We start from the raw sequence: 14,329 nt of genomic DNA, 5'->3' as shown, positions 1-14,329 counted from the left end.
TGGTGGACAGCCATTTTTAGGTCTCTCCAGAGATGCTCAATTGGGTTTAAGTCAGGGCTCTGGCTGGGCCATTCAAGAACAGTCACGGAGTTTTTGTGAAGCCACTCCTTCGTTATTTTAGCTGTGTGCTTAGGGTCATTGTCTTGTTGGAAGGTAAACCTTCGGCCCAGTCTGAGGTCCAGAGCACTCTGGAGAAGGTTTTTGTCCAGGATATCCCTGTACTTGGCCGCATTCATCTTTCCCTCGAGTGCAACCAGTCGTCCTGTCCCTGCAGCTGAAAAACACCCCCACAGCATGATGCTGCCACCACCATGCTTCACTGTTGGGACTGTATTGGACAGGTGATGAGCAGTGCCTGGTTTTCTCCACACATACCGCTTAGAATTAAGGCCAAAAAGTTCTATTTTGGTCTCATCAGACCAGAGAATCTTATTTCTCACCATCTTGGAGTCCTTCAGGTGTTTTTTAGCAAACTCCATGCGGGCTTTCATGTGTCTTACACTGAGGAGAGGCTTCCGTCGGGCCACTCTGCCATAAAGCCCCGACTGGTGGAGGGCTGCAGTGATGGTTGACTTTCTACAACTTTCTCCCATCTCCTGACTGCATCTCTGGAGCTCAGCCACAGTGATCTTTGGGTTCTTCTTTACCTCTCTCACCAAGGCTCTTCTCCCCCGATAGCTCAGTTTGGCCGGACGGCCAGCTCTAGGAAGGGTTCTGGTCGTCCCAAACGTCTTCCATTTGAGGATTATGGAGGCCACTGTGCTCTTAGGAACCTTAAGTGCAGCAGAAATCTTTTTGTAACCTTGGCCAGATCTGTGCCTTGCCACAATTCTGTCTCTGAGCTCTTCAGGCAGTTCCTTTGACCTCATGATTCTCATTTGCTCTGACATGCATTGTGATCTGGAAGGTCTTATATAGACAGGTGTGTGGCTTTCCTAATCAAGTCCAATCAGTATAATCAAACACAGCTGGACTCAAATGAAGGTGTAGAACCATCTCAAGGATGATCATAAGAAATGGAAAGCACCTGAGTTAAATATATGAGTGTCACAGCAAAGGGTCTGAATACTTAGGACCATGTGATATTTCACATTTTTCTTTTTTAATAAATCTGCAACAATGTCAACAATTCTGTGTTTTTCTGTCAGTATGGGGTGCTATGTGTACATTCATGAGGAAGAAGAATGAACTTAAATGATTTTAGCAAATGGCTGCAATATAACAAAGAGTGAAAAATTTAAGGGGGTCTGAATACTTTCCGTACCCACTGTGTGTGTATATATATATATATATATATATATATATATATATATATATATATATATATATATATACACAGGTGCACCTCAGTCATTTCTGTAATTCAATTAAAAAAGTTATACTCCTATATTTTATATAGATGTGTTACTACACACAGAGAGATATATTTCAAGCATTTCTTTCTTTTAATTTTGATGATTATGGCTTATAGCTAGTGAAAACCCAAAATTCAGTATCTCAGAAAATTTCAATATTACATAAGACCAATAATAAAAAAGGATTTTTTATATTTTTAATACAGAAATATTGGCTTACTGAAAAGTTTGTCCATGTACAGTACAGTATAGTATGCACTCAATACTTGGTCGGGGCTCCTTTTGCATGAATTACTGCATTAATGTGGCGTGGCATGAAGGTGATCACCCTGTGGCAATGCTGAGGTGTTATGGAAGCCCAGGATTCTTTGATCGTGGCTTTCAGCTCATTTGCATTGTTGGGTCTGGTGTCTCCCATCTTCCTCTTCACAATACCCCACAGGTTTTCTATGGAGTTTAGGTCAGGCAAGTTTGCTGGCCAATCAAGCACAGTAATACCATGATCATTAAACCAGGTATTGGTACTTTTGGCAGTGTGGGCAGGTGCCAAGTCCTGCTGGGAAATGAAATCAGCATCTCCATAAAGCTGGTCAGCAGAGGGAAGCATGAAGTGCTCTAGAATTTCCAGGTAGAGGGCTGTGCTGACTTTGGACTTGATAAAACACAGTGGCTCCTCCAATCATCACTGACTGTGAAAACCTCACACAGGACCTCATGCAGCTTGGATTCTGTGCCTCTTAGACTCTAGGACCTTGATTTCCAAATATAAAGCAAAGTTTTCCAGACTCCCGGACAGCCGAGCCATTCATGAACATCGCTGGATCGAGATGGAGCTCAAGTAAGTATTAGAGGGGCTGCTGCACACAGAAGGCTTATTATCTTAATGTATTAGGATAAAAAAACCTTCTGACTTTACAACCACTTTAAAGCCTAGTACACAGGATGAGAATATCGGATGTATTATTTTTTTTTTTTTTTTTGCATGCCAGTCTCCATATCAAAAATGAAGAGGTTATTAAAGTACAAAGATTCTCATATGACCGAATAAAAATTCTGAAGTGATGTATTGCCTGCTCACATTTTGCGAGAGAAAAATGATTGAGGGTGAGTGTAGGGCTGCCTTGGGAGCTGTTCTCCCCAGTGATCGCCTAGGGGAGGAGAGAGGAGTGGAAAACGAAAGCCAGCCAGATAAATACATAGTGGGGATTGCCCCACTGTAACAGCTTTCTTTGAATTGCTGGGAGCTCACCGTCACACACAGCACTGCCTCCTGGCTGGGCTCATTTGATACACAGAAGAACACAGGTCCAATGCCGGGAAGTGTGACGTCTATTATAGGAGCCGATCCAAGAGGCAGGACTGTGTGTGACCGAGAGCGCCTTGCAATTCACATGAAAGCTGTTACAGAGGGGCGATCCCCACTCTGTGATTATTTGGCCGGGTTTCCTCTTCCTCTCCTCTCCCATCCCCTGCACAGGTGAGGCTGCATTGACGGGCACAGGCGAAATTGCATTGATGGGCACAGTTGAGGCTGCATTGAGGGGCATATGTTAGGCTGCATTAATGGGCACAGGTGGGGCTGTATTAATGGGCACAGGTGAGGCGGCATTGATGGGCACTGATCAGGCTGCATTGATAGGCACAGGTGAGGTTGCATTAAAGGATACTGGTGAGGCTGCATTGATGGGCACTGGAGAGGGGGCATTGATGTACACAGGTGAGGCTGCATTGATGGGCACAAATGAGGCTGAATTGATGGGCACTGATCAGGCTGCATTGATGGGCACAGGTGAGGTTGCTTAATGGGCAAAGGTGAGGCTGCATTGATGGGCACAGGGGAGGCTACATTGGTGGGCACTAGTGAGGTTGCATTGATGGGCACAGGTGAGGTTGCATTGATGGGCACAGGTGAGGTTGCATTGAGGAGCACTGAAGAGGCTGCATTGATGGGCACTGATGAGCCTGCATTGATGGGCACAAGTGAGGTTGCATTGATGGGCATTGTTGAGGCTGCATTGATGGGCACTGGTTTGACTGCATTGATGGGCACTGGTGATGCTGCACTAATGAGGCTGCACTGATGGGTACTGGTGAGGCTGCATTGATGGGCACTTGTGAGGTTTCACTGTTGAGCACTGATGAGACGGCACTGATAAGCTTCACTGATGGTTACTGATAGGCTGTATTGATGGGCACTGATGATGCTGTACTGATGGGCACTGATAAAGTTGTTATTATTTATTTTTGTAATTTCTGCATTAAATGCAAAAACATTTAACAGGGTCATTTTATGAGATAATTTATGAGGGTGTGTTTAGGGGCAGAATTAGGGGTGGGGCAGGGTAGGGGTTGGGGGGTGGGGGGAACTAGTGGCGAGTAACCCTTAAGGCCTAGCTAGTAGTGCAGGAGTTGAAATGTTGAGCCCTGATGTATTGTATTGTATTTTAGGACAATAACTGTACTGATTAAACAAAAATCATATGATCTGGTATCGTACGAGAATTTCTTTTGTGTTTGTCCCTTTGGATCTTTTCAGATGAATGATGTGTACTAACAATCAGATTATCATACGATTGCTTCAAAAGCGGTATTTTTTGTACACTTTTCTGATCGTGTGTATGGGCCTTTAGGCTAACCAGGGATAAAAAGGGATTAATGTGGGCTTAAATAGGAACACATTTTATTTAAACTATAAATAAAAACAATTTTTTTTTTCTATTATCTGCTCTACTTTAGCAACTCCTATGTACAAAAAAAAAGGGGGGCAGATTAATTGCTCCTGACAGCTGCCACTAACTACAATGTATCTATTTTGTTTACATTTTAATAAGCATTGATGCTGAAACATCTGTTACATTGATCAATGTAGGAGAATCTGCTGCCAGAAACTGTGATACATGACTTGGGCTATGAGAGCTTACTGAATCAAGTGTTCTGTCAATGAGGAGTGTCCAAATGACTCCAGAGGGTGAGACGGGTATTTATAGACTGAGATAGTGCTGGTTGGTGTTCCATGAAAACATATAAAATAGCATTGTTTACATTATAATATTCATAGTTATGTGCTGTAGCAAAACGCCCATTGCATCAAGTATTGTTTCTGTTTTAATTTAGAACCTTTTTGTAGTATAATGTGCCTTTTTTTTTTTACCATTTTAGGCCATTCCTCAATTATCAGAGGATGTATTATGTCTTTATGCAAATGCTATCCAGTGGTCCTGCATGGCTGGGCATTATACTCCTCATTACGGTCAGTCTCCTCCCAGATGTTCTGAAAAAAGTTATATGCAGACTGTTTTGGCCCACGGACACAGAAAGGATACAGGTAAGCAAGAACACTCTAGTATACATTCTTATAATTCACTATCTCATGCAGATAAATGCAATGGAGAAATGATATATTAATCAGTTATATAAATAAATCTATGAAAATGGTGTGCAATGTTGTGATCAGAAGTAACGTTTTAATTTTAATACCTATTTTTTGAATATTATTTTTAATATAATGTTGTCAATATATTCATTATTTGCATAGTTTTATTATTTCCGTTGATGAAAGAGAACCTGTTATAATGGTGGCTATTTGTCGCAGTGATGGTTTATTGTAGGAGGCTGCCGTTGCCTGACTCCTGGAAGCCAAACTAAATCCAGGGCAAACAAATCGGTGTGTGCCAATGATAAGGGGGAGCATGGCTTTAGAAATGACCCTGCTTTCAGGAGTTGGACAGTGGCAACCTGGATTGGATCCTCAGCTGTGGCAAAAAAAAGCCATTTTCACAGGTCTGGAATGTGGACCTGTCAGCAAGTACTAGTTTTTGCTTCACTTTGTTCAATTCCTTCTTAAAAAAAGAAAAAAATGTTCAAAGTGCAATAAACTAGCAATAAATCAAAAATCATCTTTGATTGTGAGTAAACAAATTTACATGCGTTGGGCCTGGACACACATTCTTGTTGAATCTGTCATTTTTCTAGCATAGGTTAGAAAATGAGTGTCAGTGCCTCAATGACTGATGAGACCTACAGGTGTGCTTACCGATCACATCAAAAAAATGGCAAACTTTGAGCCTTCTGCCAGGTGTTGGTTTTCATTGTCCTACCTACAGTGAGGGAAAAAAAAGTATTTGATCTCATGCTGATTCTGTATATTTGCCCACTGACAAAGAAATGATCAGTCTATAATTTTAATGATAGGTTTATTTTAACAGTGAGATACGGGATAACAACAAAAAAACAGAAAAAAAAACACATTTCTAAAAGTTTTTAAATTGATTCGCATTTTAATGAGTGAAATAAGTATTTGATCCCCTATTGATCAGCAAGATTTCTGGCTCCCGGGTGTCTTCTATACAGGTAACAAGCAGAGATGAGATTAGGAGCACTCCCTTAAAGGGAGTGCTCCTAATCTGTTTGTTACCTGTATAAACACACCCTGTTCACAGAAGCAATCAATCAATCAGGTTCCAATCTTTCCACCATGGCCAAGACAAAAGAGCTGTCCAAGGATGTCCAGTGCAAGATTGTAGACCTACACAAGGCTGGAATTGGCTGCAAGACCATCGCCAAGCAGCTATGTGAGAGGTTGACAATAGTTGGGGCGATTATTCGTAAATAGAAGAAACACAAATTAGCTGACTCCATGTAAGATCTCACCATGTGGAGTTTCAATCATCATGAGAACGGTGAGGAATCAGCCTAGAACTACACGGGAGAATCTTGTCAATGATCTCAAGGCAGCTGGGGCCATAGTTACCAAGAAAACAATTGGTAACACACTATGCCCTGAAGAACTTAAATCCTGCAGCACCTGCAAGGTCCTTCTGCTCAAGAAGGCACATGCACAGGCCCATCTAATGTTTACTAATGAACATCTGAATGATTCAGAGGAGAACTTGGTGAAGGTGTTGTGGTCAGATGAGACCAAAATCAAGGTCTTTGGCATTAGCTCAACTTGCCGTGTTTGGAGGAGGAATGCTGCCTATGGCCCCAAGAACACCATTCTCACAGTTAAACATGGTGGTGGAAACGTTATACTTCGGGGGTGTTTTTCTGCTAAGGGTACAGGACAGGACAGCTTCCCCGGGGCCATGTACCATCAAATCTTGGGTTGAGAACCTCCTTCCCTCAGCCAGGGCATTGAAAATGGGTTGTGAATGGGTATTCCAGCATGAAAATGAATCAAAACACACAGCCAAGGCAACAAAGGAGTTGCCCAAGAAGAAGCAAATTAAGGTCCTGGATTGGCCTAGCCAGTCTCCAGACCTTAATCACATAGAAAATATGTGGAGGGAGCTGAAGGTTTGAGTTATTAAATGTCAGCCTCAAAACCTTAATGACGTGGAGAGGATCTGCAAAGTGGAGTGGAACAAAACCCCTCTTGAGATGTGTGCAACTACAAGAAATGTCTGATCTTTGTGATTGCCAACAAGGGTTTTGCCACCAAGTACTAAGTCATGTTTTGCAAAGGGGTCAAATACTTATTTCACTCATTAAAATGCAAATCAATTTCAAACTTTTTTGGAATGCGGTTTTCTGGATTTTTTTGTTGTTGTTCTGTCTCTCACTTAATCCTGCCATTAAAATTATAGACTGATTGTTTCTTTGTCAGTGGGAGAAGGTACAAAATGAGCATGGGATCAAATACTTTTTTCCCCTCACTGTAGGCTTGAAAGCTAATGCTAACCTTAATAGTTGCCATGGGCAACATCTACATATTCTTTGCCTCCAGTTTTATAATGTATATAGCGCTCTGATCAGAAAGCAACTCAAGATGCTGGGTAGCATGTAAGTGAATCATATTAAATGAATTAAGTAGGCTGTAACTGAATCACTGGTAGTCAGGTTAGGTAAAGATGATTTATGTTTGCTTGCTATGTAATACTGCACTTTGTACATAATCATTGTTTTTGTACTGTACAATGACAGAAGCCTCTTCATTTAAAATTGCAGATGAACTGAGAAATCTAAATTAATTGTCACTAATAATGATTGCAATTGCTTTAAACATGGCAGCAGATTACCAAATTCGGTACAATGTTGCTTTTATTTTACTAAGAATTAGCATGTAATTCTACTTTTCTTTTCTCCAGTGTTGTGTGTCCATATTCTATATAGAATTATATACACCTGCAGTATGTAAGCTAACAGTCATTCTTGCTGGATATGTAAAATAAAAAGCTAGCGAGTCAGTATGCAGGTACTATGTTATTTGCTTATAGCTTTTATGTTCTCTATGTGAAGAAGCATCATTATGTGATTTGTAACTAATACTCTGTTAGAGAAAAAAGCTCAAAGAGTGGGTTGTGTGCACAAGTAAAATGATCATATTTCACAGACGTCAAGATATTTTAATGTAAAATGTTTAATGTTCAATGTCTAAGAAAAAAAAAGAAAAGAAAAACATGGTTAACCCCTTCTGGACCGGGAGGATTTTCCCTCTTAACCTCCCTGGCGGTATGATTCTGTCAGGAATTCTGTACCAAAAGCGGTACAATTTTTTTCATGGAAATTTGGCGTTATGTATTATAGGCCTACAATTCTTAGTAATTACTGACTTAAACCTGACCAAAACAAGGCTCTAGTAGACATCCCAGATGTGATAAATTTGAAACACAAACGCATGAATTATAATCGAATCAATAATATAATTTTATTATATAATACATAATATATATAATAAAATTATATTATTGATTAGATTATAATCCATGCGTTCTATATTATATATATATATGTGTGTATGTATGTATGTATGTATGTGTATATGTGTATATATATATATATATATATATATTGTGTGTGTGTGTATATATATATATAATATATAACGCATGAATTATAATCAAATCAATAATATAATTTTATATATATATATATATATATATATGCATATAATATAAAATGTGTTATGTGTTTGTGTTTTGTGCAACGTTTGAATTTCCCTCCCTAGTTCCGCTCCCATGCAGCATTGCTGCTGCAGGGAAAGGAACTAGCAAGTCCTCCTACCGACAGACGAGCGGCGGGGATCTCGGCTGGCGGTCGAAGCAATGAGAGCTCATCGCTGGATCGCCAGGATAAGGTAAGACACTCTGCTACCGATAGTAGCAGGAAATTCCTACCCCGAGTCACACTCGGGGATACCGCTAGCCTGGTTAATGACCATGCCATTTTTTGCGATTCGGCACTGCGTTACTTTAACGGACAATTGCGCGTTCGTGCGATGCTGTATCTAAATAAAATTGATGTCCTTTTTTCCCACAATTAGAGCTTTCTTTTGGTGGTATTCGATCACCTCTGCGATTTTTTATTTTTTTGCACTATAAACAATAGACAATTCTGAAAAATAAACTATATTTTTCACATTCTGCTATATAACATTCCCAAAAAAAAAAAAAAAAATGTAAAAATCGAAATTTAACATTTTAGGCCAATTTGTTTTCTGCTACATATTTTTGCTAAAAAAGAAAAAATCACAATAAGCGTATTTTTTTTTTTTTTGTGCAAAAGTTATCGCGAAGGGGTTAACACAGTGGGTGATCAAGGGGTTAAATGTAAGCCTAGGGGAGTGTTTCTAACTGTATGGGGGCGGGGCTTTTGAAATGATCACAGAGACCTGTGATTCTATATAGGAGGATCACAGGCGCTCTGTGATCATTCCAGAGAGAAGAACGGTCAGCTGTGTTTACAACAGCTGACCATTCTTCTCTCTCAGCGGGGAGCGATCGCCGGTGCCCGGTGGCAATCAAAGCTGCCGCCCCCCTGCATCGGAGTCCCCTAGCTGCAGGTGCGCGACTGACGTACAGCTCCGTCGGTTCGCGCAGGAAGGGCTGCCTGCCGCAGTAAATCAGGCAGTCCTTAGGTGGTTAAAGTATAACTATAGGCAAAACTTTTTTTTTTCGTTTTGAGTGGAGAGGGATTAGAACACCTGTCAGCTTTCATTGCTGTGCCTCCGTTAAGGAGATACAACCTCCCTATTTGTTTTGTTTACCATTATTATTGAAAGTAAAACAAAATCATAAATATTGGGTTGTCCCCTGAAAAGTAATAGAGAGGAAATCTTCCAATGGGGACACTAGTTCTAGTGAGCTGGAAGTACCCCAGAAATTCCCTTAATTTGCAGGGATTTCTTCAAACTTCCTGTTTGGGCTATGGGACAGGAAGTGAAGGGAAATCTCTCCAATGGGACACAGATTGCGAAAAGAAAATCTGACAGGGGTTATAACCCTCCCGTGCTCTATCCAAAATGAATGCCTATAGTTGTACTTTAAATCAAGGCAAGGCAAACAATGTCCAAATAACAGCATCCAATAAGATTTGTTCCTGACTCTATCACCTAAACCTTAACTTTAAAGGCTCATTGGCCCTTTAAAATTAGTACATTCATTAATATTTAACAACATGTGGAAAGAAATGCATAAGAATAAGTCAGGTTTTAAACAACAATATACATTCTATTTTAGTGTCCAATTTAACAATAAAATGCTATATTAAAATCACTTTGGGTGTAACTACCTTAGCTGATTCCCTGGATAACCCAGGCACATAGAATGATGAGAAATTGGACACTATACAGCTTATGGGCCCCTCTATCAGAAGTTGATTTAAGTCAAAATTGCTGAATTTTTTGCCAATTAAATAATATTTCAGTAAAGCCTTTCCAATAAAAAAAGTAGGTATATCCTCCGACGAGGGCCGTTGCTAGACTATTTTACGCCCTAGGTAAGACCAGCTACTTGTGCCCCCCCCCAACAGTGGTGGAAAGCCAGGGCCTGGTAGTTCCGCCACTGCCCAAGACACCTGGCATCTTCCTCTGTCCCTTCTTCCTCCCCCACTGCCATCCCTCCCCTCAGCTCACAAGGATCATTTATGATGGAGAGAGAGTGCCGACTCGTGGCTGCGCCCCTAGGTGGACAATGCGCCCTAGGTGGCTGCCTAGTTTGCCTAGTGGAAGCACCGGCCCTGCCTCCGACCTCAAATGTGTAAAAGTAATTCAACAGCATCTCCATTGGCTTTACAACACTGCCATCTCACCTCTCATGTTACAGATTTGGAAGTAAAAATGCAGGTACCCACACTTACCTTTGAGCTTTTTTCTCTCTACACTGCACTAATATTGCATTAGCAGTGCTTTAGTGTTTAATAAAATGTATCCCTTGTGTTTCTTTCTCCTTCTTCCTCTCCCCTTTGCTGTCTTCTACTTGCTTTGCATAAATAACTGCTGCCTTGCTTACACATTGCACGTGGGCATCTGCTGCCACCTTCTGAGGAACTTACAGACTAAACAACCGTGCCTTTCTGTTGAGCAGTCCACCATCTTTATGCTTTCTCAGACCACAGGCAATATAACTTTCTAATGGACCTAAAGGTGATCCTTTTTTTTCTGACTTTTGCATGATCGTAATTTCTTCTACACACGGGGCTTTCTGTCGTTCATTTTCTTGGTTTCTGTTTCTGCCATCCTATCGTCGCAATATAAATGGGGAATTCTATAATAATCAAAAATAATTTAATGGGAAGGATGAACTATTGCTACCTCGTCGTTTTAGTTAGATCTTTTTGCTTTATTTAGCATTAAAGCATTGTATAGAGAAAATGAAGGAAAGCAAATGTTGTTGCTTATAGCTACAGGTCAGAATCCAGCTGTTTTTTTTTTTTTTTTTTTTGGTGGAGGATGCGTGCATTGATACTAAGCTGTTTCTTTTGAATCCACATGGATGAGAAATGACAGCTAGACTTTGGTTGCCAAATGGAATTTGGCTTTCTTGTACAACAGAGACACTCTCACCATTTAGAATATTTTTGGATCACTGGATTTTTTGCTAGCCCCCTGATTCACATACAGTACATTTATAAAATTTTCAGACCCCCCCCCCCCCTTCACTTTTTAACATTTTTTTATATTGCAGCCTGATACTACAGTTATTAAATTATTTTTTCTCATGAGTCTATACTCCGTACCCCATTATGACAAAGTGAAAACAGAATTTTAGAATTGTCTGTGAATATATTAAAAAGGAAAAACAAAAATATCACAATGGCATAAGTATTTAGACCCTTTGCAACAACACTTAACATTTAGATCAGGTGCCTCCCATTTCTCTTTATTGTTGCTGAGATGTTCTACACCTTGATTGGAGTTCATCTGTGGTAAATTAAATTAATTGGACATGACACCTCTCTATAAATGGCCTTACAGTTGACAATGCATACTGTAACAGAGCAAAAGCTAGGAGGTTAAAGGAACCGCCTGTAGAGCACAGAGACGGGATTATTGCAAGACACAGTTCCGGGGAAGGGTACAAAAATATTCTGCTGCACTGAAGGTTCCTAAGAGCACAGTAGCCTCCATAATTCTCAAATGAAAGCAGTTTGGCACAGCCAGGACTCTTCCAAGAGTTGGTCGCCCCGGCCAAACTGAGATATAGCGGGAGAAGGGCCTTCGTAAGAGAGGTGACCAAGAACCCAATGGTCACAAATTCCCAGAAGGATAACCATTACTGCAGCCCTCCACCAAACTGGGCTTTATGGCAGAGTAGCTAGACAGAATCCTCTCCTCAGTTTGCAAAAAGCACCTGAAGGACCCTGACTGTGAGGAGTTTCTCTGGTCTGATGAAACCAAGATAGATCTGTTTTGACCTCAATTCTAAATGTTATATCTGGAGGAAACCAGCCCCTGCTCATCACCTGCCCAATACATCCTAACAGTGAAGCATGGTGGGGGCAACATCAGCTGTAGAGGTGTTTTTCAGCAGCAGGGACTGGGAGACTGGTCAGGGTTGATGGAAACCTGAATGGAGCAAAGTATAAAGATATCTTTAAGGAAAACCTTTTCTGCAGCGCTCAGGACCTCAGACTGGGATGAAGGTTCACCTTCCAACATGACAAGGATCCTAAGCACACAGCCAAGACAAAACGGGAGTAGCTAAAGGGCAAATCTTTAAATATCCTAGAGCAGCCCAGCCAAAGCCCTTACTTAAACCCTATTGATAATTTCTGGAGAGTCCTGAAAATGGTTGTCCACTGACGGCCCCATTCCACCTGACTGAGCTTAAAAGAATTTGCAAAGAAGAATGGCAGAAAATCCCCCAATCCAGGTGTGCAAAGTTTGTCACTTCATACCCAAATTGACTTGATGCTGTAATTGCTGCCAAAGATGCTTCAACAAAGTACAGGGTGAAAATACCTAATATTGTACATGTGATATTTCAGTTTTTTTTTCTTTTTACTTAAGATTTTAAAATTCTGTTGTCACTTTGTCATTATGGGGTAATGAGTGTAGATTATGGATAAAAAAATGAATTTGATCAACTGTAGCATCAGGCTGCAACATAAAAAAATGAAAAAGTGAAGGGGGGCCTAAATACTTTATGAATTTACTGTACTGTATATACATTTTCCAAGTTTCTATATAGAGGCATTGGGATGAAAGCATCTTCTGGTTCTTCTACAATATAATAATAATGTGCTTCTACCTGGAAGAATGGAAACATACTCTGTTACCAATCTCCCTCAAAATTTCCATGATAAGCTCACAACACTATTTCTGGTGATATGACACAATTTTCACCTCAGCTCCTTCCTTAAGCCTACTTCTCATGTAAATAATGATGCAAACAGTGTGCAGTGATACAGGTCCCCTGGGCTATCCCTGACATCCAAAGTAAATACGTTCTAAATTGACCAACTAATTTTATTCATATAGACCTACCAAATATTGCAAACCCAGTACTTAAAGTGGTTGTAAAGTCACTTGTAAAGTTTCCCCAATCCCCTCGGTTAGATATTGCTGTTCCCCAGTGTGTGTGTGTAATTTTTATTTTTTTTTAAAAAGCCGCTGTGTACCTTATTCCATAGTGCCTGGCTCTTTCCTCTCCCAGGCTGACAGCTACAGTGGGAGGGGCCGAGAACTCCTGCTGACGTCGACCGGGAGCAGGAGAGGAGAGAGCTGGGTAGTCACATGAGCACCTGTCTGTGCTATTGATTAAGATACATAGCAGATTAAAAAAAAAAAAACACACACACACACACACTGGGGAACATAGCATTATCTAACAGAGAGGATTGGAGAGACTTTACACTGTTATTCTATCATCAGGAGGGGAGGATCAGGGAGCTGACAGACAGGGAGGGAGGGGTAGAGGACCGAGGAGAACTGTGGATGATGGAGGTACGTAAACTGACCACGGTGTCAGGGCTCAGTAGCCATGATAAACCGTGGTCAGTTTACAGTGGGGAGGGCAGAACCAGGCAGGATCAGCCAGGTATTTCAGGTGATACAGGGGGCCAAATTACACAGCACAAGCACTGTGCTGTATAACCTGCTTTAAAGGAACAGGATCTTTTTTTTTTTTTTTTTTTTTTTTTTTTTTTTAGGGTTACAACCACTTTAACAATGTAAAGCCACCTTGGAAATCATTATACTGTTCTTGCTATATATATGGCAACTGGTAGTGTTCTCTACCATGCATGGGTCTTAGTGACATAGCAGTAGAAGTCTTCTGTAGCAACAGGTAAAATGTATTTTGTTTATTATTATATAGGCCTCTTTTGATAGCTTTGCAAACCTTCACACCATTTCTAGGTTCAGATTGATCTCCATTATCCATTTTATTTCCTAGTAACTACAATAACAGTTACATTTGTAACCATGTTTGTTATTCAGTGCACACACCCAATGTGCTCAGTTGCCTCGACTATCCAATACTACTATGGGTGTATTACATAAAAAATGGCTAACAGCCAGAGCAGTACATCATTGCCAGTGGGACTAATAGACTTGGCTGCAACGAACAGCAAAATCTTTGGAGGATTTATATGGCCCGAGAGCAGCACTTTTATTTTTGCTTACTTCTTTTATTTTAAGACTTTGCCTCTGTCTTGCACACGATTTTTTCTGAAGCAATCATTTTGCAGAATCATTCCTCATGCTTGCTTTATTTATCATAAACTAACCTGATCATTCAAAGATATGGAACTGT

General features: G+C 40.6%; 1 protein-coding gene across 4 annotated transcripts in view; it reads left to right on the top strand.

Moving 5' to 3' along the window:
* The window catches only part of ATP11A (ATPase phospholipid transporting 11A), a 302,717-nt gene that overhangs the window by 273,372 nt on the left and 15,016 nt on the right, over positions 1 to 14,329 (top strand). For 3 of the 4 annotated variants that reach the window (XM_082245175.1, XM_082245178.1, XM_082245177.1), the window contains exon 28: positions 4,515 to 4,680. In XM_082245175.1, coding sequence (XP_082101301.1) covers positions 4,515 to 4,680 — 166 coding nt within the window. Of the gene's footprint in view, positions 1 to 4,514; positions 4,681 to 10,627; positions 10,717 to 14,329 lie in introns of all 4 variants that reach the window. The other variant, XM_082245176.1, reaches the window with a different exon arrangement.

The sequence above is a fragment of the Pelophylax lessonae genome (genome assembly GCF_965119305.1).
Source record: "Pelophylax lessonae genome assembly, chromosome: 2".
Taxonomy (NCBI): domain Eukaryota; kingdom Metazoa; phylum Chordata; class Amphibia; order Anura; family Ranidae; genus Pelophylax; species Pelophylax lessonae.
This window is presented reverse-complemented; position numbering and strand designations above follow the sequence as displayed.